Source organism: Zootoca vivipara, chromosome 6, assembly GCF_965207765.1.
Source record: "Zootoca vivipara chromosome 6, rZooViv2.hap1.1, whole genome shotgun sequence".
Lineage (NCBI taxonomy): Eukaryota > Metazoa > Chordata > Lepidosauria > Squamata > Lacertidae > Zootoca > Zootoca vivipara.
The window spans coordinates 58577488-58602997 of record NC_142589.1 but is presented as its reverse complement, the minus strand read 5'-3'; the positions used below and the strand labels follow the sequence as shown (position 1 = coordinate 58602997).

The following is a 25510-nucleotide window of genomic DNA, read 5'->3' as shown; positions in this document are numbered from 1 at the left end:
TTAACATGGCATGATAAAAGTCTGTAATTTTATCAGGACAAGTTATATGTTGTTTACTGTTGCAATAATTATTTTCTCAAAATTTATCTTGTGTACCATGAAAATAAATAAAAACAGTTCTTCTTTTTTTAAAAAAAGATTGAAGTAAATTCTTGCTTTCCCTTACAGCTGAAGTCAAACGTGTTGGGGATACTCTGTTAGGAATGGCCACACAGTGTGTTCAGGTGAAAAACGTGGTGAAAACCTCTCCGCAGACACTGTCCAATTTATGTCTGAAGATCAATGCAAAACTTGGTGGGATAAACAACGTGCTTGTACCACATCAAAGGTCAGATTAAACTCAATACCTTTAGGAATCTAATGCAGCAGGCACACTGGTTGATACTGGTTGAGAAGCAAAGTGAGCCGTGATTGTTTAGAATGGCTTCCACTTTTAATGCATAGTGTCAACATCTTTCCAGTAAAAATTACTCTGTATAGCAATATGCAAATTCTTGACAAGCCTAAAACCTCACTTTTGGTCCTAATAGGGAGGCATCCAGATGCCAGTAAAAAAATTTCTGTGCTTTTTACATGTGCGCTTCTGTCATTGTTTGAACAAGATAGCACTGTGTACGGTTCATACTATACAGTTTTCCGTATTATGACCCACTTTATTTAGATGCTGTTGCGACATAGGGGGTAGGATTAAAACAACTTTACTAGAATTCCTGTTAAAGCCATCATAGATGTTGAGACCCCAATTTGACATGCTTTGTGCTGGGAAATTTTTAACTTTCTATCCTAATTTTGTAGTTGTGTTTTATTTTAATTTTATTTGACTGTGTGCTGCTCTGAGTGTGTTACTGTCGCTCCATTATCCACAAAATTGCTCCAGAGACTTTGGAAAATTCCCAGAAGATTTGGTTGGTGCAAGTGTGCAAGTTGCATCCAATGCAATGAATGTTTGCTCATTTTTGCCGTTGATTAATAAATTGCATTAATGCGATTTTGTGAAATTAGGATGTTTATTGGAGCCTCAATTTAATTAGACCAAACTGTCATGCAGTCATAAAGCAGTATTTTAATGACTGGAGGTTCTTCCAATAGGGCTGCTGACATTCCCAGTGAGAATGCCCAGCAATTCTTTAACCCTCCCTGCTGTCGCCCCAAGAAAAATCTCAAAAGGACACACACATTCCTCCCACACACACATTTTATACTTCGATAAAGTTACAGTGGCTTGGAGAGGCATTTGTCAGTTTCATGTTCTCTGGTCAATCATTCTATGCACCATTCAGCAAGTCCTAACCTAAAAGTATAGCTATAGTTAAGAGATGTAAAGGCCTGAAGAAAAAACTGAAAAATAGAACTACTGCTCCCATTTTCCAATAACTGGAAAACAAAACAACAGGGGAAATGTGGGAAGATGAGGATTTCCCCCCTTTTTACGGGGCCTATCCCATGCCTTCATATGTCATATGATGGTCCCTCACATGTGTCTCTGGGAAGAAATGCCACTGACATTAAGATATTTGAATATTTGGATTATTGAATATTAGGAGAACTGCTGTCTTTTCAGCCCCTGAAAGGGCTTCCTCTCCCTCTGTTGTTTTGAGGGCTGTTCAGCAGCCACTGAATTAGGGAGGAGTGCCTGAAAACCTTGAACAGCCTAGCACCATGAGCATGTTCAGAGCTCTTTCCTTGAAACCCAGACCCTCCTCATAACTTTTAGCATCTTCTGGTAATTACAGAAGCAAGAGGGAGTGTTTTGAGGAGCTGTTTGTTTGTTTTGTATTTGTTTCGTGGTATTGCTGAGAGAGAAAGAGGGCAAGCAACAGTGGACACCGCATGTTTAATAAATCAATAGATACCTATCTATTTTTGCTTAATCGTTTTGCATTTATTTTCGTGAAATGGATTGGGAGGAGAAATGGTGGATGGCTTGTGTAGCTGCAAACTCTGTATTAACCATTTCCCTGAATTCACTCATTAAAAGCTGCAGCAGCTGCTGGGTGGGGCAGGGCAGCTTGTCTGAGCCACGTGCAGTTCCAGAGCCTTTCCAGAAAAGGTGTGTAGATCAGCTTCCAATAAGTGCCCCCAGGATATCTTGAATGCAGAATGGAAGAAAATGTGGGTGCTATGAATTGTTTCTCGCTTGCTTGTGAGCTTATCAGTTAATTTCTAAAATGAAAAGTTTGGGCTCCTTCCCCAAACCTGAAAGGTATTTCTCCCTAATCTCAGACATAAGAGGCTGATAGTGATTGTTCTGCACATGAGACATTATTTCTTCACATTTTCAGGACTCGGCTATACTGATGTGCCCTAGATCTAATGAATCAATAATTTTTGTCTATTGGTTGAAATATCTCATTCTTTTCATTTAGAGAAAAAAAGTGTTTTGAATGAAAAGCTATTTTTTTTGCGGGGGGGGGGGAACTGCATGCAACTGAAAGCAAGTGTTTGTCACATTTTAGAAGTTTAGGTTTCATGGCAATGGATGTATAGAAGTATTCAATATATAAATAAAAAAACATAATTTCTAAATAAAAGGTAGAGTCATTTTTGTCTGAAAATCATAGTTGGGCCCTCTTACATGAAACCTCTTACCCTGTCTATAGATGTGCAGAGAATAATTTTTGGCTCTCTGCACAACTGTAATGACATGCTTTCCTTAAATAAGTGCTGTGCAAGTCCTATTGTGATGAAAACAGCAAGGTTAAGAGTTATAGCCCTACCAAGTCAAAATGTTACCAGGCTTCACGGATTGTAAATTTTCTAATTTGATTCTAATTCTAAATCTATGGTTCCAATTTAAATATGTATAGATCCAGGGGTAGGCAACCTTAGGCCCGGGGGCTGGATGCGGCCCAATCGCCTTCTCAATCCGGCCCGCAGACGGTCTGGGAATCAGCGTGTTTTTACATGAGTAGAATGTGTCCTTTTATTTAAAACGCATCTCTGGGTTATTTGTGGGGCATACAAATTCGTTCATTACCCCCTCCAAAAAAAAAATCGTCCAGCCCCCCACATGGTCTGAGGGACAGTGGACCGGCCCACGGTTGAAAAAGGTTGCTGACCCCTGGTATAGATAGTGGGGGTACAGGATGTGGTTTGCACCAGGTGCAGTTATGGTTAGTTACAGCATTGTCTATGGGAGCAGCAGAATGTTCAGTCCTTGTGGTACCCCACACATCTGGCAGCGTACATTAGTGCATAAATTAAAAGTCAAAAGACAGGTGAAAGGAATGTGAAAATGCATACAATTTCTTGATTTCCAGTGTAAACTTTTTCTCTCTCCTTTTCAATTGAATAGGCCCTCTGTATTCCAGCAGCCAGTGATCTTTCTGGGAGCAGATGTCACACATCCGCCTGCTGGGGATGGGAAAAAGCCTTCCATCGCTGCTGTCGTAGGCAGCATGGACGGCCACCCTAGCCGCTACTGTGCTACTGTGCGAGTACAGACCTCCCGCCAGGAAACTTCCCAAGAGCTGCTGTACAGCCAGGAAGTGATTCAGGACCTGACCAACATGGTGCGAGAACTGTTGATCCAGTTCTATAAGTCCACCCGCTTCAAGCCCACACGGATCATCTACTATAGGGGAGGTGTGTCAGAAGGGCAGATGAAACAGGTATTTGTCTCAGTAACCTTATGTGTTGCATGGAGGTTTAGCTTTCCAAACTTAGGAAGGTCCAGGAGACTCCACTTCTTTTCTGGCCAGAGAAGTTTGTGCCATGAGGTTGCATGAAGCGGAAGCCTGTCTTAAAAGCATTTAGTTCGTAAGCTTTATTATCCAATTTTGAGATCCAGTATTTGTATCACATGCAGGCTGTGCCACTGTAGTTACTTTTGAGATCCGATACATCCACAGACCAATAGCCTGTTGGTTCATGTTACATACCCCCCTCCTTCCTTGCAGAAATGCTACTCTGTATAGGTAAACGTGGCAGTGGTTTAAAAGGGTGGTATATAAGTTGAAAAAAAAGAACAGTACTGTAGGTGGTTATTGTTTTCATTTGGTATTACAGTATATATTTTTGTGTTTTAATACTGTAAATTACTCTGTGATCTTTGGTTTTCTCTTATTATTCCTTTATTTTTTATTAAACTTCTAAACTGCCCTTCAACCAATCTGTGACCCAGTACACCCTTTTATGCAGAAAGTCTCATGTTCAATCCCTGTTTCCAGTTAGAGCTGGGAATGAGAATGTCTCCTATCAGATACCCCAGAGAGCCTCTACCAGTTTGTGAAGACAGTACTGAGCTAGATGGACTCTGTATAAGGCAATTTACTATGAAAAATGACTTATTGGTGGCTGCTTTGCATTTTTATAGAGTAGCAACTATCGCAAGTAACTATGCCATGTCCCCCCCCCCCAAAAAGTGGTTGTATTGTAAAATCCGCACAGAGTGACTGAGCCATATTCTAACATGTTTTTGTTTAAATTTCTAACCTGTCTCTCCAGCAAATTGTGTTTTTTGTGTGATGTGTGTCGTTGTCATTTAAATTCTAGAACCATATAGTCCAGTGTTTCCCAACCTTGTGCCTCCAGATGTTTTGAGACTACAATTCCCATCATCCCTAGCTAGCAAGACCAGTGGTCAGGAATGATGGGAATGGTAGTCCGAAAACAGCTGGAGGCACAAGGTTGGGAAACACTGATATAGTCCCTTATACATTTGTTAATGATGAGGAAGAGGGTGTTTAATCTTCAGAAAGAGAAACTGCCTTTTCCTTTGGGTGTGAAAACTTGGTACTACCTGAAATGACTGAACCCTGTCCTAATGTGTTAGTTAAGCTTCCTCCTTACTCATTGTTTGCTGAAAGAGTAGGCTGGCTGGCAGCCTCCAAATCCAAGCCTCTTGTATTATACTAAAAGTATTTCTTCATCCTCAACTTGAATTGGCATTTAAGCTGAAATCTTACAGTGCCAGTAGAATCTGGCCCTTTATTCAGGTAGGTAGCCGTGTTGGTCTGACGCAGTTGAAATAAATAAAAAAATTGTCCAGTAGCACCTTAGAGACCAACTAAGTTTGTTCTGGGTATAAGCTGTTGTGTGCATGCACAGTGTATCTGAAGAAGTGTGCATGCACACGGAAGCTTATACAATGGTACCTCAGGTTACATACGCTTCAGGTTACAGACACCACTAACCCAGAAATAGTACTTCGGGTTAATAACTTGGCTTCAGGATGAGAACAGAAATTGCGTGGCGGCAGCAAGAGGCCCCATTAGATAAAGTGGTACCTCAGGTTAAGAACAGTTTCAGGTTAAGAACGGACCTCTGGAATGAATTAAGTTCTTAACCCGAGGTACCACTTTACCCAGAACAAACTTAGTTGGACAATTTTTTAATTTATTTCGACTGGCCCATGTAAGGAGTTGTATGTATTGGATAAATCCAATAAAAATAATGACCTTGTGCAATCCAGATAAATAGCTGATGTCAAGCACTTAAAATTTCTAGGTGGCCTGGCCAGAACTCATTGCAATCCGGAAGGCCTGCATCAGTTTGGAAGAAGACTACAGACCAGGAATCACCTACATAGTTGTTCAGAAAAGGCATCACACAAGGCTGTTCTGTGCTGACAAATCTGAAAGGGTAGGCAATGCTTCCTTTGGAATGATGAGGTATCTCATTAGACCACATCTTGTATTGGGCTGCCAAATAACTCTTGATGGAAAGAGCACATTTCATAATGTTATTCATTGCTTGTTTGCAAAGTGAAGTTGAAAAAAACCATAGAGCAGGGATATACCGGTAAATTAAATTAATAATAATAAAATAAATGTCATGCAGCCAGACAAAGGATGACTTGAGAAGGGTGCTTAATTTCTTAATATATAATTTGTAACTAAATGCTCAGATGCGCAGGATACCAAAGTAAGCACCGGAACTCAGGTTCAGAATAACACTGAAAGTGCTGCTTTTGGCCATTCTGCAAGTCTGCTGTCAGTAGCATAGCAACTCTAAGCTGTAGGGCAATATAGTAAGACAGGCAGCAGTTCTTCTGAACTTCAGAGCTTAAAACTTTGAAAATGGTGTAAAGAATAAATTATAAACTGAGGTATCCAAAAGCCAAATAGAGTAATAGATATATTTCATCTATAGCTCGCCTTTTCCACAAAGAGTTCAAGGCAGCATACCTGACTTTGCAATTTTTATCACAACAAAAGTAGCTGCAATAGGGCAGTTGTATACTTCAGGTTTTATTGTTACTGCAAAACTATGCTTAATGTTGCTTTAAGGCATAACTGATACATTATACAAAGCTGAATAACAAGGTGGAAGGCAATTTTTAAAGTGTGTTACACTGATAAGTGGCCAAGAAGGTAACAACTGGTTGGTTGAATGGCATTGAACTGTGCCACAAATGCAGATACTAAGGCTCTCATTGATGTATGTAATAGGTGGGGAAAAGTGGCAATGTTCCAGCAGGCACAACTGTGGACAGCACAATCACACATCCCTCTGAATTCGACTTCTACCTCTGTAGCCATGCAGGAATTCAGGTAATCTGCAGCTTTGGTTATATCTTAATATTTTGACTGTTCATTTACTTTTATATGCATTGGAACTGCCCTACAGCAGCTTCATTTAAGCCATTAAAATGTGTGCAGGAGGGGGGAATGCATGAATATACTGTTAATTCAATGGGCCCACAGCATTTGTGCCTCTTAGTGGAACAGTCCCTTCTACCTTTGTCGTTAGTGACATTCAACCTTGCTAAAACCTGTGTATCTCAGAGAAATGGGGAGGCATCTGGAAAAGAAGAGGGGTAAGCAGAGTTCTTATTCCCAAGATGTAATTTACCCTTGCAGAAAGAGAGAAGGGACTTTCTGACAGGTGCCCAGTCATTCATCTTTCGTTACACGTCTTCTAAAATAAAATTAGTGGATTTCCTGGCCTTCTTTTCCTGCAGGGAACTAGCCGTCCTTCTCACTACCAAGTCTTGTGGGATGACAACTGTTTCACTGCTGATGAATTGCAGTTACTGACATACCAGCTGTGTCACACTTACGTCAGGTGTACACGGTCTGTCTCGATCCCTGCTCCTGCATACTATGCCAGGCTGGTAGCATTTAGGGCAAGATACCATCTTGTGGACAAAGATCATGACAGGTGAGTAAATTGAGGGGCATGCATGCTTCTGTTCCATGGACCACTAGGCAAGGAAGGGGTGGTGAACTTTATTCAGCCCAAGGACCATATTCCCTTACTTAAAGGCAACCAGTGGCTGGAAATTCCTTACTCTGCGGGCTTATATTCTATGTGAGTGGCAAGGAATGCATACCCCATTTAGCGCTGTGTTGAATTCCACCATAAGGTTTTGCTGTTGGTATATAAAGCCCTGAACAACCTGGGACCCAGTTACTTAAGAACCTGCCTTCAACCTTACATTCCTGCTCAGTTGCTCAGATAATCTGAGGAGGCTCACTTAAACGTGCTAGATGCCCCTGGAATTCATCCTGCTTGTGGGTTTCCCACGGAGATCTGGTTAACCACTGTGAGAGCAGGATGCTGGACTAGATGGACCTTTGGTCTCTGAGCTCAACAACAAGACTCTTCTTGCATTCATCTTGCAGCCACTGAGAGTAGGGCCTCTAGTGCAGCTGCATTTACTATGTAGGATACCCCGTTCCTTGCAAAAAATGGTGCACCAACGGCATTCTGGTTTTGGTGGCCTTTTCTTGTACTCAGAGCCTTCATCGAGCAGCTGTTTGCATGCATTTATTGTCTTCTACTTGTCACTGTGAAGTTTGAACCGTATTTTATGTTTGTTTGTTTTTTTGGTGTTGCTGGCAGTTTTTGCCTTTTATCCTCCTGTATACTGCTTTTCAGTTTGGGGGATGTTGTGATTTATAATTTTTAAAAATAATAATAATAATAATAATAAAGAAAATGTTGACTAATTGAGACAATGTTGCCTTACTAAATCTCTTTTCTGTTTCCCTCCCCCCGCAGTGCTGAAGGCAGCCACGTTTCAGGACAGAGCAACGGCCGTGATCCTCAGGCGCTAGCCAAGGCAGTGCAGATCCATCATGACACCCAGCACACAATGTATTTTGCCTGATAAGAATCTGAGGGTCTGAGGCAGAAGCAGGAGCCCAGTTGGGCGGGGCCACCAACCACTGGTGGTTAGGGCTCATTTTTATTTCAGGCTGTCCACCACCAGCAGCTTGGGACAGTTGCACTGAATTGACGCAGCAACATCCGATGCAGGCGCAATTGAGCCATTTTTATTTTGTGATTTTCAGTAAATAGGAATTTCATAGACAGTCTTTGCATTGGACTGAATTTTTACCTCAAAGCGCAAAAGGCTGATCCTCGTAAAAAGAAATTTTTAAAGGACTTGGCACGAAAGGTTTTTATTGAAATATTTTGCTAATCAATTTTAAGTTACCTCCTTGTCCGTCCCCCCCCCCCCCCCATCAAGCTTATCAAGAAGCAGAATTCCTCCTGGGCTTCTTCATACTGCTTAGTGAGTCTCCGGATATGGCAAAACATCTTATTCCACTGTTCTTCTGTGTGGGGCCATATAGACTTTATAAATGGAACTTTTACTGTAAACACCTTTCAACAACTATTACTTATCTGAGGTATTGCTGTTTGTTTGTTTTTTTCTGCTTTCTTGTTCTGGTTTACTAGTCTTTTTGTAAATCTCTCTGCAGTCGTGGGCTGCAGAACAATTGCACTATAACTGCGAATTCAACTTGGTGGTTCTTGTTCTGTGAATGTGTAACATAAGCAGATAGCAATGCCCTCTGGCAGGTCTAGTAAAATCATAATGGTTACACACAACTGCCACTGACTGGTTCAGAATGCTGAACTGCTTCCCCCTCTAAAAAGTATGTGACTAAGTTCTAAAAGATTAGTTTTAGGTATTTTTCAGACATTACGAAAGTGCCCATTTTATGCTGCTGTGTTTGATGAATTGAGGTCATTTTTAATACTCTTTTTCATAGAAGGTTTTAACTTTGGCAATAATTTTTTTTAATACCCTGGCAGTAACTTTTCTAGCTGAATACTTTACATGAGTTACAGCCAACATTCTTGTGTAGATTGACTTGACTTTGCTGAAGAGGAAATTTGTTCTTAAATGGATCAGAAAAGGCTCCCTTCATGCTTTTTACAAATGATTATTTTTAACTGTTTTATATTCACCATTGGTCTGTCTAGCCCCTTTTTATAAGCTTGGAAAGTGGGTGTTCCATATATAGGAAAGGCTTTGCCAATATGTACAGTTGTGTATAGTGTGACAGTAGCAATCGAAGACTTTTACCAGCATTTTAAAACTTTTGTTTCTCTGAGAGTTTAGGTTGCCCGCATGTACAGCAACATTCGCTAGCATGTGTGAAGTGTACATTTTAATGTTGATCTTGACCCATTTCTATAAATTAGAACTCTTTATTTGCTTGGTTCTCTTCCACTAAAAAGTGTAATGCAAAAAGGGGGGTGGGAGGGGGGCATTTGCAGACCATAGTAGTGCTGCGTTGAGACTAGCTTGTGAGTGATAGCGCAATATGCTTTAAATTCCTAGTTTTTAACTGAGATGATGCCACTGTGAAAGATTGGGATTTTGCCAATAATTGCACTCTAGTAGTCTCTGATGTGAGCAGGTGGTGTTGCAGAGTCATGTGACCTTGTGAACATTTGGATCCAGACCTCAAGGTCAGCAATATGCTATGTGGTTTAGATTTTTTCTTCAGTCTTTTGAAATAGAGCTTGTAGATACTTGGAAAGTTTACATTTCTAAATACTGTCAGTCAGCTGTATCAAAATACACTTGACATTAGTCTTCTGAAAGCAGTTTTTGTAAGCTCCTCTTAGAAATCTCTTTCTCCTTCCCCCTCTCCCCCCCCCCGGTGGGTTCTAGCTTATAAACATTTATTTCCCCCAATCAAACAGGAGTGAAGCAAAGTCTGCTCTGACACATAGTGTGGCCAGGCTTAGATACTAGATTTATTTAAACGTATTTAAGTCTTTCGTTTTCTTTTCCCCTTAAGAATACCTCACTTGTGTAATAAATATCAGGACATGTGGGGAGGAAGAATTGTTATGCTTCAGTTGGTCTGCTGCTTTTCTTTTCTTTTTTAAAAATACCTGTTCAGGGAGAAAATGCAAGAATCGAACTCCTGCTGGCCAACAAATGGAGAACTGAGGCACCTTGAAGAGAGTAAGCACCTGTGTTAGTGTGTAACATGGTTTCGGGATTTTTTTTTGCACTAGGTATGGACGTGAATTCGGAAAGAGTGAGAGGTTATGTCAAGAAGAAAAACGTATATTGTAACATCATTAGGCAGGTAGCTTTTCATAGCGCCAAGCACACCTAGTGCATGTGGAGCAGAGAAATTCTCTAATTTGCCTGTCTGCAGGTAAGTCTGACTCTTGAACATCAGAGTCAAGCAACATGTTAAGTATACAAAAAAACCAACAACACGTTTCCTGTTGGCGATTCTTCTTCCTTATAAACAGCAGTTTGAGCTTCTGGATTAGGACTGGTGTGGTGGGATTACTGTGCAGCGTGATAGAAAAAGGCACCATATTTAATAAGCACTGATTTCTGGCTGCTGAGGAAGAATCAGTAGCACATTTTGTATATGACACCAGGCCAGGAAAAGGTAGACATGGTTTGCCCAAACCAGCCTGGAAAGCATAATTGGGCCTGTGGGCCAAAAGTTCCCTATTTCCTCATGTCATTGTCACCAAAGGCAAATATGGATCCCACCCTTCTGACACACATACTCCTTCTTTGGCTGCATTCGCTAAAGAAAGAAAGTGACCAGTTGAAAACATGCTTTTTTAATTATTAAATGGGTGCTTAACATAACTTGCAGTTTGTCCGGAACTGTGTAGGCAGGAATCTGAACTTGCCCTGGAAAAGGCTTTTCCGACTCGTTCATCATAAAATAGGCAGGACTAGATGAAATGGTCTTTTATGTCTTCTATAATAGGAAAACAAAACCCTGTTCTAATCATTATATCTTTCTTATGTATTACAGACCGCAGCTATCTTTTGAAGTCTTCTGTATTTAAAAATTATATATATATATATAAGTGGGATTCTTTTTAATGCATTAATGTCACAAAAAATTATCATCCAAAAATGTCTGAGGAGCTTTTTTTTTGCCAACTTTTGCACTTTCTTGGAATTTTTCATGAATTTTCCTTTAATTTTTGCCCCTGTTGGAATTTTTTTCTGTGCAAAGAAAATGTTCAGTTAACTCTCTGTTGCTGAAGAGTGTGATGATGTCTTTTGGGGTGGGAGTGCTTAAAAGCTGAGGATTTATCCAAGGGGCTGTACGGGTGGCAACAGTAGCAAAAAAGGTCTTCAGAACTAATGACTGCAAGATCCAGATGCAGCAACGCTGTTGTATGGCAGAATCTCTTGACTCTGCTCATCTGAACTAACCTCACCCCCACCCTGAAAACGGGATGAACTGAATTGTTATGCATGTGTCAATCAATGGGAAGACGTGCATTCTGTAGCTGTAGGTTCTTATGGTGTTTGGTTTTTTTATGCTTTATCCTTTTGTTTAAAGCCTGTTGGCTATTGTTTAGCTATATGTTGTGAAAGATTCTCAAATGTAGCAAATTTGGACTGGGGCGGGGGGGGGAGGGAAAAAACTTTTAGGAGCAAAAGGTGTTTATAGAGCCAACCAAAACACCTTGCTCTTTTTGCTTTCCCCCATCCTTCTTGTTGTGAGCACTTATATTCGAAAAGAGGCTCTGAAAAGCTTTTGCTCTGTAGCAGATTTGAGGTGCAGGCTGGGGTTGCTTGCTCTTAGCTTGAGGGCTGTTTAAAGATGACACCCAAAGAGGCATAATCAAGGGATGCAAAAGAGATGTTCCATGCAGTATGTATCAGTATGATTTAGAAGTGTCCCCCCCCCCCCCGCCGCCCTCACTCCATTCTGCCCCACAGTACCCTTATATCAAAAGCCTTTATCCACCTGTTGGGGACAAGGCCATTCTGACAGGTTAGCAAACCTCCAACCTCCCACCCCACCCCAAAAAACCTACCCTTGTGGATGTGTTGTAGATCTTTTTACCCCCTTCTTGCTCAATAGCAAGGCAGTCGCTCTGCTTTCATTTTAGGAAAGTAGAGCTCGGAGGGCATTGTATCAATACTGTTTGAACTGCAAGGTTTTTTCCCTTGTGCAATTTGAGGAAAGATCATATGTGAATATCACTTAAAAGTTTCTTTATACCTTGCTATTGACACATTTTGGTGATATTTCTGTCTAGAGCCTGAAACATGTATGTAAAACTTGTTTGCATTTGTTCATTTTTGACTTCTGATGTATTTTTTTGTTTGGTTTCTATATTGTTAGACCTGTAATGTTTTAAATTGTATTTTATTAAAATTGGACTGGATGTATGTCTATAGCAATACGAGGTACTTTTTTCTTTAAATAACAAATAAACAACCCCTGTTGGTGGGGAAGGTGGGCTAAAAGCCTTCCTATTGCGATAATATGCTGGCTGTGTATAACTGCAATGTATTTTTTTCTCTCTTTTTTTTTAGCCTGCAGGGATTTTGTGTTCATGTGTCCAAAAAAATAAATAAAGGCATTTGGGTGCCAAATGTTCTTTTCTTTTCTTTCTTGGTGTATAATAATAATTATTGATAATGATAATAATGATAATGAATAGCCTGTAGGATAGTTGTTGTGCTCCTAAGAGAAATGTCTTTCAATTATCAAAATTTCAAACACAGTATAATGCATAACAGAGGAAATATTGTATATTAAACAGTGACATGCTTGATTTATAAACCAGATATTTGAGAACTTAACGTACCGTAATTTGTAATATCTAAGCATAGAGCCATATTGTAAGTAAGAGCAGAGGTATAAGTAATTGGAAGAGTTGCTATAAGGTTCAGCTAAATGTAAAGTGATTCATTTTGTAGCCAAAACTACTCATTGTATATACACAAAAGATCTGCAGTCACTAGCCAGGAAATAGATCATTTGAGATGTAGTGGTTAAGTCAGTTAAAATAGTGCCGGTAACCACATGGCAGCAGGCAAGGTAAATTCCATGTCCAGGTTTATTAGGAAACTTTCATACCATGAAAGTTTGAACCACGGCTGTGTAACAGTTTGGGTGACTTGTGTCAAAAACTACAGAGCTGAAATAGGTACAGAAAGGAACCAAAATGGCTAAGCGTTGGCATAGCTTCCCAACAAAAATTATCATGTGGAGTTTTCGTAGTTTAGAAAAAACAAAAGTGCACTAGGAGCATTTATAAGATTACTCATTGGAGGTGGGAAGAAGTTGTCTCCTACACAATACTAGAATTTAGGGTTGGTGAGAAATAAGTTTGTTATAGCTTTTACAATGTTGTTGTTTAGTCGTTTAGTCGTGTCCGACTCTTCGTGACCCCATGGACCATAGCACGCCAGGCACTCCTGTCTTCCACTGCCTCCCGCAGTTTGGTCAAACTCATGTTTGTAGCTTCGAGAACACTGTCCAACCATCTCGTCCTCTGTCGTCCCCTTCTCCTAGTGCCCTCCATCTTTCACAACATCAGGGTCTTTTCCAGGGAGTCTTCTCTTCTCATGAGGTGGCCAGAGTATTGGAGCCTCAGCTTCATAATCTGTCCTTCCAGTGAGCACTCAGAGCTGATCTCCTTCAGAATGGATAGGTTTGATCTTCTTGCAGTACATGGGACTCTCAAGAGTCTCCTCCAGCACCATAATGCAAAAGCATCAATTCTTTTATAATAGACAAAAGCAAGTACTGTACTGTAACTGACAATACCCCATAGCTGACTTAAAAAGGAATTCACTGCCACAAGATATCCTGCTCACTAGAACAGATGTCAAAGGGATGAGGCAAATTCATGGAAAAGGATAGATCTCTCAGTAGCTCCTAACCAGGAGGCAAGATGCCAGTGACTAAAATTGCCTCTTGGTTTCCTACAAGGATCTGGCTGTTCCCTGTGGTGGCAAACAGGATGCTGGAGTAGATGAATCTTTATTTGTGGGGGTATTCAGTATTAGATATGCATTTTGCAGGAGCTTTGAGAAAAGAACAGAAGCCATTTAGCACACAGCTATTTGACAAAGGGACAAGGACGGTAGAGTAACTGGATCTCAGAGGCATAGCTAGGGGAGCCGGGGGCAGGGCGGCACTGGGCACCACACGGCAGGGGGCGGCACATCTCTTCTGGGATTGAGGCGGTGGCTCGGGCACCTGCAGGTTCCACTGCTCTACAGCTGAGGGAGGTGGTGGGCAGACACAGCTGGGCCACGTTCTTTGCAAGTGGTACTCTGCCAGGCTGCATCCCAAGTGTGTGTTTGGGGGACCTAGGGGTGAAGTTTCTCCTCTCTACCCTTCCTCCCGTGGTTTTATCACCAGTTATGTAAATGGCTACACCAGGGGCAGGGGACCTGTGCCCTCCCCCCAGGTTTTGTTGGATTCCAGCTCCCCATCTGCCCCAGCTAGTATGGCCAATGGTAAAGGATTATGGGACTTTGAGTCCAGCAACATCTGGAGGGCCACAGGTTCACCACCACTGGCCTGCTGCAACGTAAAACTTCGCATTGTACAGACCAAATTCTGGTAGCTTTTTAATGCTGCAATGCTAGCTAGGGGTGGATCTACACTTAGGGAAAAAACACTATAAGTCAGAAATTAAATCGTTATAACAAGAAATAAACTAAAAATCGCATAGAAATTTATTTTGCTCTCTGGTGCCATCTGGTTTTGTATGTTTATAACACATTCAAAATGTGCCAAATGTTCTTTTCTTTTCTTTCTTGGTGTATAATAATAATTATATTGATAATGATAATAATGATAATGAATAGCCTGTAGGATAGTTGTTGTGCTCCTAAGAGAAATGTCTTTCAATTATCAAAATTTTAAACACAGTATAATGCATAACAGAGGAAATATTGTATATTAAACAGTGATGTGCTTGATTTATAAACCAGATATTTGAGAACTTAACATACCGTAATTTGTAATATCTAAGCATAGAGCCATATTGTAAGTAAGAGCAGAGGCATAAGTAATTGGAAGAGTTGCTATAAGGTTCAGCTAAATGTAAAGTGATTCATTTTGTAGCCAAAACTACTCATTGTATATACACAAAAGATCTGCAGTCACTAGCCAGGAAATAGATCATTTGAGATGTAGTGGTTAAGTCAGTTAAAATAGTGCCGGTAACCACATGGCAGCAGGCAAGGTAAATTCCATGTCCAAGTTTATTAGGAAACTTTCATACCATGAAAGTTTGAACCACGGCTGTGTAACAGTTTGGGTGACTTGTGTCAAAAACTACAGAGCTGAAATAGGTACAGAAAGGAACCAAAATGGCTAAGCGTTGGCATAGCTTCCCAACAAAAATTATCATGTGGAGTTTTCGTAGTTTAGAAAAAACAAAAGTGCACTAGGAGCATTTATAAGATTACTCATTGGAGGTGGGAAGAAGTTGTCTCCTACACAATACTAGAATTTAGGGTTGGTGAGAAATAAGTTTGTTATAGCTTTTACAATGTTGTTGTTTAGTCGTCGTTGTTTATAAGAAATAAACTAAAAATCGCATAGAAATTTATTTTGCTCTCTGGTGCCATCTGGTTTTGTATGTTTATAACACATTCAAAATGTCGTTTTTTGACCAATGTAGCTGAGTCCTAGGTCTCTTGTGTAATCTAGTTTTGATGTAGGTCAAGTTAAAACAATAACTAGTGGTGTTGGATGGCCCACCTGGAACAATAGACATATCCAGCTGGTTCAGTGGGGCTGGAATGAGTTTTGTGGCATGCACATGCATTACAAAGGGCTGTACAGTATTCATTGTTTCTGCCACTAGTGCAAGGACTCCTGCGCTAGCAGATGGGTGAGTTTTAATGTTGCACAAAAAGGAGCCCAAAGAACAGTTGCACAAAGTTATTGCTAACCACCTTATGTTTTCTCTTGCACAACATTTATCTAATGGAACAAGTATACCACTTTAATATGGTGTTACAACTACCGGTAAATTTAGTGTTTTTGGCTCTCCCTTGTTTGCTCAGAGTCACTGGCTTGAATCTGTCTTCAGGTTTGCATCCTCCAATCAGGTGGTCTGCAAAGAAGTTGCAGAACAGTTGAGAATATACTTAATCTGCACACTTGCTTTGCTTGTTGTTTTCTCAGTGCTGTAGACTTCATTTTATCTTTTTAATAGTTGGGGAGTGAGGCTGCTGGAAACTTCCAAGAAAATGTGAATGAGGGGAGAGGAATTTACTTATGGCATGCTTTCCCCATGGTTTACTAAACATGGGATGACAATTCCATAATCCAAGACAACTACAATCTGGAATATAATTGAAAACGCAAAATTAAAGAGAGGAAATGAAGACGGGGATAAATTGAGAAAAACACTATGCAATTACTGCAGTGGGACAAGTGGTGTATGCCAAAGACAGTGGAGAATGTGAGTTTTGAGAAAGATTTGAAGTAGTGGCATAATGGGGTTTTTTTTTACAGCGATAAATGGACATTAAATATTTAATCTCCTATGTAATAAAGTTTTATTTCCCATGTAAAATACTGTGTTTGTCCATAATTCTGTTTTGTAGCAGTTGGGATTGTTTCTCCCCACCTCCCATCCCCCACAATTCGTGCAAGCTTTGCAGTGCACCAATGACTTCCCCATCTCATTTTACTAACTGCACCCCTGCCCCAAAATTATTCTGTATAATATGACTCTGGGTTGCCAGACTTATGTTTAAATCTTGTTTGAGCAGGCACATCCTCAAGATTCTGTCCTTTTTTTGCAGTGCAGAGCATTGTTCAGCTCTATGTCAATGTGATCTTGGTGCACTTTTCAGACAAAATGCAAAAGTGGCAACCCATAGATGGGCGGGGTATAAATAATAAAATCATTATTCTGGAGTAAAAGGTAAAGGGACCCCTGACCATTAGGTTCAGTCGCGGACGACTCTGGGGTTGCAGCGCTCATCTCGCTTTATTGGCCAAGGGAGTCTGCGTACAGCTTCCGGGTCATGTGGCCAGCATGAATAAGCCGCTTCTGGCGAACCAGAGCAGCACACGGAAACACGGTTTACCTTCCCGCCCGAGCAGTACCGTATCTACTTGCACTTTGATGTGCTTTCAAACTTCCAGGTTGGTAGGAGTGGGGAGTGAGCAACGGGAGCTCACCCCGTCGTGGGGATTCAAACCGTGGACCTTCTGATCGGCAAGCCCTAGGCTCTGGTTTAGACCACGGCGCCACCCGCACCCCTTTATTCTGGAGTAGGATGTCCCTATTTTCATCAGAGAAATGTTGGAGAGTATGCCATTCAGTGAGCTTCACAGCCAGCTGGGAACTTAAACCTAAGTCTCTTAAACCTGAGGCCTAATCCGATATTCTGCACTAAGGATGAGAAAATATACCACTTTCTTAAGTCGTCTTGTACTACAATGCCATAACCACTATCATAATGGCTGGGGCTGATAGGAGTTGTAGTTCAACAGCTAAATGGCCACATGTTCCTGATCCCTGCCTTACGCCATACTAACTTTGTTACAAGGCTTTTTTTATGATGAGCCTGAAAGTGAGGAGTACCATTGATGAATATTCTTCCATATCTGAGAAGCAGGCAAACAACAAAAGATGAACCAGCAACAACTCCCTGCAAGTAGAAGATTAGGACAGCACAGGGGTATTGGCCTACCCCTCTCTCCCTGCTATGCTAGTTTTCTACTTGCAGTGCATATTTTTTTTTAAAAAAAATGTGTGGGAAGCATTCAAAAATACTATCCTCCATCTTGGGCCTCGGATGGTTACCGGTATTCCCCCAGACTCGTTCTGGTTTCAAAATGGCCCCCATGCTGCATATGCCCTATACGGCCCCGAGCAAGAACTCTGTTCTTGCGGCTCCCTTAGGTCGCCGCCAGGGGGCACCCACAGAATTCCTTCCCCTTTTCCTTTGTTGGCAACAGGAGTCGAGGCAAAGGGGAAGAGAGAGGGGCTGCACCGTTACACTCTTAACGGCTCAGTACAGAGATTTCCGGTTTCCAATTATAGCTAGTGGTGTGGGGCAAAACCAGAGGTACAGCGCTTCTTAGGCTTTTCGCATATGTTTTTTTGGAACAATCACTTCCACACTAAGCGGGCAAAACAGCTCGACACGGATGAAATTCCTTTTCTCTCCTGCGCTCTCAGATCCCAAAATAGCATTCATGGAATTGAACAGATTCATGCAGTGATAATCAGGACAAATAGCTTTCCTATTGAATTTTTTGCCTTAGGAAAAAAGGAAACGGAAAGATTGCACGGGAGTGTAACTCGGTAGGCTCCCTTTTGTCGCATCCGTTTACCTGTTTCCCATGAGTCCCCAATGCAATCACCACTCATAGCCCCGCACATGGAGGAGTCCTAAAAAGAGCCTGAAGTGAGGACTGCCTAGGGACATTTATCTCGGGCGAAGAGCGAGGAGGGAGGAAGAGCTGAAGACCTCCTGTAACGCGTCGCCGGCGCTGCTGGTTGGCCGGGCGGTTGCGCATGCGTGGTCTGCGAATCCCAGGCGCTTGCCTCGTACAGAGCAGAGGCTGCGGCTGCAGCAGCGCGAGCGGCGCCCTGGTCCCGGCGCGCGCTCGCGGGCATCACTCAGCCCCCCCTCCCCCACCGCGTCCGCCGCTTCGACTTTCTCTCTTTCCCCCGCTAGGCTCGGGGCGACGCCCGCGTGGATGGGATGGAAGCAGGACCCTCGGGAGCAGGTATGGAGGACGGGGGAGGGGGGAGCGGCTTAGAAGGAATGCAGGGGGAATCTTGGAAGGAGGAAGATGCAATAGGTCCTGGGGCTTAGGGGAGCAAGTGCAATTGAGAGGAGGGGGCTGAGAGCCAAGGGTGGTGTGCAAAGGGTCAAGGGGGCAGCGGGAGTCTGCTGCATGTTTGGGTTCAGCTTTTTGGTGGGCCGCAGTATGTTTGGGGGCTTATGGGGAGAAGTGCAATTGAGGGGAGTGGGCTGAGAACGGTGGGAGGCCTGCTAAGGAATAGCGAGGAGGGTTGTTGGGGTTTTTTTTGGAGGCGCGGGCTGTGTTGGGGACTGCAGGGGGCTTGAGGGGTTTAGGGGAGCTGTTGAGGGAAGGGGAGCTTAGGAGCAAGAGGCCTGCCGAGGCAGAGCAGTGCTCAGTGGGGGGGATTACAAAAGGAGGGTCTGCAGCTGCTGTGTGTGCGCGGTAGGGGGGTGGCCCATACGGGTGCAAGTGTGAGATCAAAGAGGTCTGCTAAGGAGCGGAGTGGCAAATCGCGCGCGTGTGTGTGTGCTTGCAGTGCGCGTACGTGGGGGATGCAGGAAGGATGAGGACACGGAGGGGGCTTTGCGGATGAGGGGCGGGAGGAGACATGGATCGGTGGGGGAGGGGAGAGAATGAGAAGCCTTGGGAGTTTGAGAAAGGAGTCCCGCGTGGCGTCCAGGGCACCTGGAGCCACATGTGGAGAGGGAGTTGTTTGATGGGTTCCAGTTGGGGCTGCAAGAGCAGTTGGCAAAGAGAAGGGGATGCTGTGGGGTGGAGGGGAGGGGAGGAAGTGGGCATTCCCAGGCAAGTTGGAGGGCTTGGGGGCTAAAGAAGCACTTGCCTTGGGGGTGTTCTTGCCTGGGGAAAGGGGGAAGCAGGAGCAAATTGAGAGGGACAAAATGCAGTAATGCAGTAAGGAGAGGATTGAGAAGAAACACACACACACACACACACACACACACACACACACCCCACATCACTGGGAAAGGTTGGGGAAGTCCCCCAGTATCCTAAGTGTGTTGGGAGGAACAGGCAAGGATGACTTTAAAACTGCCCATCCCCCTCTCCAACAGATTGATGTGCAAGGATTAACTTTGTGCATGGTTACATCCGCATCATACATTTAAAGTTCATGGCTCCTGCCACCAAAAAAACCGTGTCCCATTAGCTGTATTTTGTTACAGGTGCTGGGAATTGTAGCTCTGCGAGTGGTAAACTTCAGTTTCCAGGACTGTTTGCGAAATCTGTGTGCTTTAATTGTATCATGTGGATGTGACCTGTTGTTTCAAATTGGTTTTTTAAAATGTAAACCACTTTGAGGTAACTTGTGACAAAAAGCAGTATATAAGCACTACTACTATGCGGGTGGTGTGGTGGGTTAAACCACTGAGCCTAGGGCTTGCGGATCAGAAGGTTGGCGGTTCGAATCCCCATGACAGGGTGAGCTCCCGTTGCTCGGTCCCAGCTCCTGCCAACCTAGCAGTTCGAAAACATGTCAAAGTACAAGTAGATAAATAGGTACTGCTACGGCGGGAAGTTGCTCTGGTTCGCCAGAAACCACTTTGTCATGCTGGCCACATGACCTGGAAGCTGTACGCCGGCTCCCTTGGCCAATAACGCGAGATGAGCGCGCAACCCCAGAATCGGTCACGACTGGACCTAATGGTCAGGGGTCCCTTTGCCTTTTTACTACTACTAATAGTATATGTTGTTGTTGTTTAGTCGTGTCCGACTCTTCGTGACCCCATGGACCAGAGCACGCCAGGCACTCCTGTCTTCCACTGCCTCCCGCAGTTTAGTCAAACTCATGTTCGTAGCTTCGAGAACACTGTCGTTGGCCTAGTCTGAAATGCCTTATGGCTCTTGAAAGGAAAATGTTGCAAAGGAGAGAGGATATGGAGAGTAAGAGTTTGCTGGGCACTGAGAGGTCCAATGGGTTTTGAAAGAGGGCGGAATGTGGTGCTGCAGATCCTCAGAGAGGGAAGCTCACCAGCACGAATCACCCTGAATAGGAGAGCACTAAGGGGGGCTTTCCCTGCTCTGGGTCTCCTGGGTTTAAAGGAGTCTGGCTGATTCAGGAGCAAAACTGACTTTAGGTGTGTGAGCAAAGCCTTGCTTGTTCCATAGACAGTGGTGTGAAGGTGGGTGCGAGAGAGAAACAAATGCCCTGTCCAGGAAGAGGAGATAAAATGCTGAATCTTTGCACAAACATTTTTTGTAAGAATACTCATTGCTGCTTAATTGAGATCTTGGGAAATGATTTTTGGGCTGGGTAGTAGAGGGGACATAGGGGCATTCATGCAGTGCCCCCTTCACTGTAGCAGGGGGCCTGGGGGTTGTGATTTGAGTGGCTGAACATCCCTGAAAGCTGGGTGATGAGGGGACAGACGCAGAAAAATAAGGATCCCTTGTTAGGACAAGGGAAGCTGGCAGCAGCTGGGTCCTTGGTGAGTCCCCACCCCCTCTGGCTTTCCCTCCAGGCATAGCTAAAATGTTTGAGGGGAAGATATGCCCACTGCCTTTTAGTAGCTGGAGGAGGAAAGACTCTCTTGCAGCCGTTGTCAAGTGGGTGCCTTCCAGGTGTTTTGGACAGCAAATCCCATCAGCACAAGTTATAGTCCAGAACAACTGGAGGGCAACTCCAGCCTGGCAGAGAGGCTGTTGTCCTGTTTTTGTGTACTGAAGGAGTGATCAGAAGGCTGTTCAAATCCATCAGTGTGTGTGTGTGTGTGTGTGTGCTTTTTCTTTTGTTGGCTTTTTTACAAAAGTAGAACATCTTCCTTTCAGACCTACTTTAAACTGACACACAAAGCCCTTCTTCTCTAGGTTGATGGGAAAGAGAATTGATGCTTGAGTTTCCTGACATCTTTTTGGATATGTTGTTGTTGTTGTTGTTGTTTTAAAGAAAGCTTTCCCATACTGCCTTGGAGAGGCAAAACCTAACTTCCAGGGAGGTGGGTGATTGTTAGTACATGCAAAGTGCTTTGTGATCTTTAGCTTCATTGTCTCCTCAATAGCCCTGTTAGGCTGGGTCACTGCTATTAACAAAGTTTTGCGGGTGGCGATCTCTCAGGCTGATGAGACTGGTGTGCCCATGGCTACATAGTGGCTGGTTCCATGTAACTCTGAGCCAGGTTTTAGAAACCTAGGAAGCTGCATTACGCTGGTCCCACTGACTCAGCATTGTCTACACCAGGGGTCCCCAGACTACGGCCCGGGGGCCGGATGCGGCCCAATTGGCCTGCCAATCCGGCCCGCGACGCCGCACGCCGCACGCTCTTACGGCGCACAGCGCGGCAGCGCTCTTCCGGGTCGGGAAAAAAGCGCCGAAAATCCTTTGTGCGCATGCGTATGGGCCTCTCCCGACCCGGAAGAGGTCATTTCTGGTGCACTTCCGGGTTGGGGGAGGCTCATACGCATGCGCACAATGGATTTTCGGCGCTTTTTCCACCCTGGAAGTGCGCCACCGCGCCAGTAAGCGCCCGTGCGCACAGGCACACACTCCCCCGCCCGCCGGCCTGCACAGGCGCGCGCTCCCCCGTCCTCTGGCCCGCCGCGCGATCGGCGTGGTGGGAACCGGCCCAAACGCCGGTAAGTCTGGGGACCCCTGGTCTACACTGTCTGGCAGCAGCTCTCCAAGGTCCCCGAGATGCTGGGGGGATTAACCTTGGCCCTTCCTTGTGCAATGCAGATTCTCTGCCACCAAGTTATTCTTATTCCGAGTTATAGGCTTATTCTGGTTTACAGGGCATGAGCTGTGTGCCCATGCACATGACCTGATTGCTCTTCCCCCTAGCAGGAGCAGGAGAAACCAATCAACCAGCCTTGGCTTTGCAGACTGACCAAGCCCATGGTTTGTGGTTTTGGTTTCCCCTAACAAGCCACAGCAAACCAACAGCAAATCATGGGTTTGGACTGACCAGCAATTGTGGCTTGTTAAGGAGCAATAGATCACGGCCGCTTGTTTAGCCGTAACACAAAGTCTTAAGTTTCTGTTTCATTTATTCTCCTTGCTCTAGGGCAGGGCTGCAGTAGGGACAGCTGCGCAGCAATGTACCATCACCCTGCCCAGGCTCAGTAAAGCAGAAGGTCTGGCTTATGACATGTGAACATGACCACTGTTTAAAAGAGATGAGACTTTATATGGCTTTCCCAGCTCTTAAGTCCTCCTATTGCTTCCCAGTTAGGTTCGTGAGAGAGGAGTAGGGTTTACTGGCATATCAAGTTGGTTGTCTGCTTGTCAGGCTGCAGGTGTGTGTACTCACGTCCCTAGCACAGTGGCAGAACATCTGCTTTGCATGCAAAAGGTCGGAGGTTCAATCCTCACCCTCTCCAGGTAGGACTTGGAGAGACTCCTCCTGCCTAACATCCTGGAGGGGTTTGACTCTGTAGAAGGCAGCTTCCTGTGTTCCTGATGTTCTTTAAAATAAAGGCAGAAACCAAGAGTGAAGGCTTGCTTGATTGCTTCCAGTTCTGGTTTTAACTTGTGGAAATGCACCCATAAAGTTTTTGTGTGGTGAAGGTTGCGATCCTAACCCCACTTTACCTAGGAGGAGGACCCACTGAGTTCTGGGTGGGTATGGTTAGGCTTGCACAGGGCAGCTGCCTCATTAGAAGGAGTTACACCATTTTTGTTTCAGAAACTAGGTATGTCTCCATTCATCTTCTTGGAGGCAGGGCCTGGAGAAAGGAAATTAATTAAGATGGTGCCTTGGACCAAGTGGAAGGGTCCATTCTTAAGGAAAATTTGTTCCTGGCACCAGTATTCGAAATTTGCCAGGTGCCAGGCACATTTTTCACCTGGCTATCAGCCACTTGCGACCAAGTGAATATGTTTGGGTGCCTGAATGGCGCTTGATGTCTTTGCCATCTGGAGCTGCATGCTTGGGGGACCATTGGATCTTGCCTGTTTTCACACACTAGCACTACATCCTGTAGAATTCTATCTGTGATATTTTATATGCACAATCAAAATATAGCTTTTATACCTGGATTTCTAACGCTCCCCAAACGTGCTTAGATGGCCCTTTTCCAGCTTGAAAAGCAAAGACAACTTCTCTAAGTTTCTCTGGCTGGCTGCCTCAGTTACAATTCTTACTTGTTAGCAGAAGCCAGGTGGCTAACTACAAGGTGAACTTTTCCAAAAGCCAATTTTGGCATTAAGCTGTACTCAGCTGTATTCAGTGGAATATCTCTATTGGTATACCATGAGACTCTTAATATCAGAGTTGTGGGTTCGAGCACCACATTGGGCAAAATATCTCTATATTGCAGGGGTTGGACTAGATGACCCTTGGGGTCCCTTCCAACTCTACAATTCCACAATAAACCTAGCAATTTAGAGTGTTGCCCAATTAGCCATATGACTTGTATTGGCTTGATCAATCTTCATCAATGTAAGTATAGCTTATGAAGAAATAAGACTCTATGGAGCCTATCTTGTGTGAGTTGTTGTGTTTAGAAGAGGCCAAGCAAGAACAGATACTCATAAAGGGTTGCAAGAGCAGACATTTCTGCATTTGTCTCTGTGTCCAGAGTGGCTTGAATGCTCCTGTTTGCATGCAGAGGTATGGCAGGCTGCTTCCTTTCTAGATGTGGGGCCTCATGGCACACAGTTTGATGGCTGTGAACCCTAATGGCTCATCTTGACAAATTGATTGAAGATGTGAACTGAGGATATGTTGATAACTCCACAAGGCGGTTTTTAATTTGATAGGTAAAATACATAGGATTGCATCCAACTAAGTTAGTCATGTCCTTCCTTTCAGCAGGTGTCCTCTGAGTAGGACTAACATTGGATCAGGGATGTTTGGCTCAAAAGTTTCAAATGCAAATCATTTGTCAAGCATTTTGCATCATTTTTACCACTTCAAAGTAACCAATCTGCGACGAAAGTTAAATTTCTTGAGAGTTAAATTCTGCCGCTTTTTCTGAGTTCCTACAGAATTGCAACTTATGAAACAGCTGGGGTTCACAGCCACATCATTGGCTGCTGTGATATTTGTAGGGGTGGGAAATGTTTTGTTTCACAAGTTCATTAATAAGAATGAATGGATGCCTATTGCAAGTCGGGTTGTAGACAAGCTTGGCAACTTACGAGTTTTTAGCTTTGTTTAGTAAATACCAGTAAAATAAACATGCTAGATGATCGCTCTCTAGGGCAGTGCTGGGAAACCTTGAGCTATGAGAAATTCTTATTTTGCCTGCAGCATTGTTTCCCCTAAACCATGCCTGCCTATCTACCCATCACCTGGTGTCATATGATATCAGGTGTGGGTCAGGTAAGCTCAGCTGATCCAAACTGAACAGGAGATGTTCTCCTAATTGTTCTGTTCTGTGCACAGGTAAAATTTCTTGCTTTTTGAATTCGGCACCTTTGTTGTTGTTGCTGCCCTGCAGTGACAGAAAAGGCACAAAACACAAAAAGCACAAAATTATTTCTGGATAGCACCCTGCCGCTGAAATAAAATCCTGTTAAGAATATTGGGAATTGTAGCTCTGTGAACTACAGTTCCCAGGATTCATTGGGGGGGAAACCATGTGGTTTAAATGTATGACCTGGTTGTGGCCAACAAATTGGGAATGCCCTTGGATCAGGCTTTTGTTTTCCCCCCTTTGCAGGTGTGGTTTGAAAAGTTTTGCACCCTGTAGTTACTGTTTTTTGCTTTGCTGATTTTAGATGCTCTTGCCATGCCATATGGTTTATTTGAAGGAGATGGTGGTTTTCCTAGGTCCAAAATGAGGTTTTGGTTGCTTCGTTTTATGTGTTTCTTCACTGTAGACTAGAA

General features: G+C 43.6%; 2 protein-coding genes across 3 annotated transcripts in view; both read left to right on the top strand.

Annotated features, from left to right (window-relative positions):
* The window catches only part of LOC118086558 (protein argonaute-4), a 32812-nt gene extending 20237 nt beyond the window's left edge, over positions 1-12575 (top strand). The window contains exons 13-20 of one of the 2 annotated variants that reach the window (XR_015950605.1): positions 169-328; positions 3296-3611; positions 5449-5583; positions 6393-6494; positions 6905-7104; positions 7948-8582; positions 10095-10159; positions 10986-12575. Coding sequence is in view for 1 of the 2 variants with exons in the window: in XM_035118310.3 (XP_034974201.1) it covers positions 169-328; positions 3296-3611; positions 5449-5583; positions 6393-6494; positions 6905-7104; positions 7948-8056 (1022 nt within the window). In the remaining variant the exon portion in view is untranslated. Of the gene's footprint in view, positions 1-168; positions 329-3295; positions 3612-5448; positions 5584-6392; positions 6495-6904; positions 7105-7947 lie in introns of both variants that reach the window. The other variant, XM_035118310.3, reaches the window with a different exon arrangement.
* Positions 12576-18482: 5907 nt separating this feature from the next.
* LOC118086560 (protein argonaute-1) overlaps positions 18483-25510 on the top strand; it is a 47066-nt gene continuing 40038 nt past the window's right edge. The window contains exon 1 of the mRNA XM_035118315.3: positions 18483-18701. Coding sequence (XP_034974206.1) covers positions 18677-18701 — 25 coding nt within the window. The 5' untranslated portion in view covers positions 18483-18676. The remainder of the gene's footprint in view (positions 18702-25510) is intronic.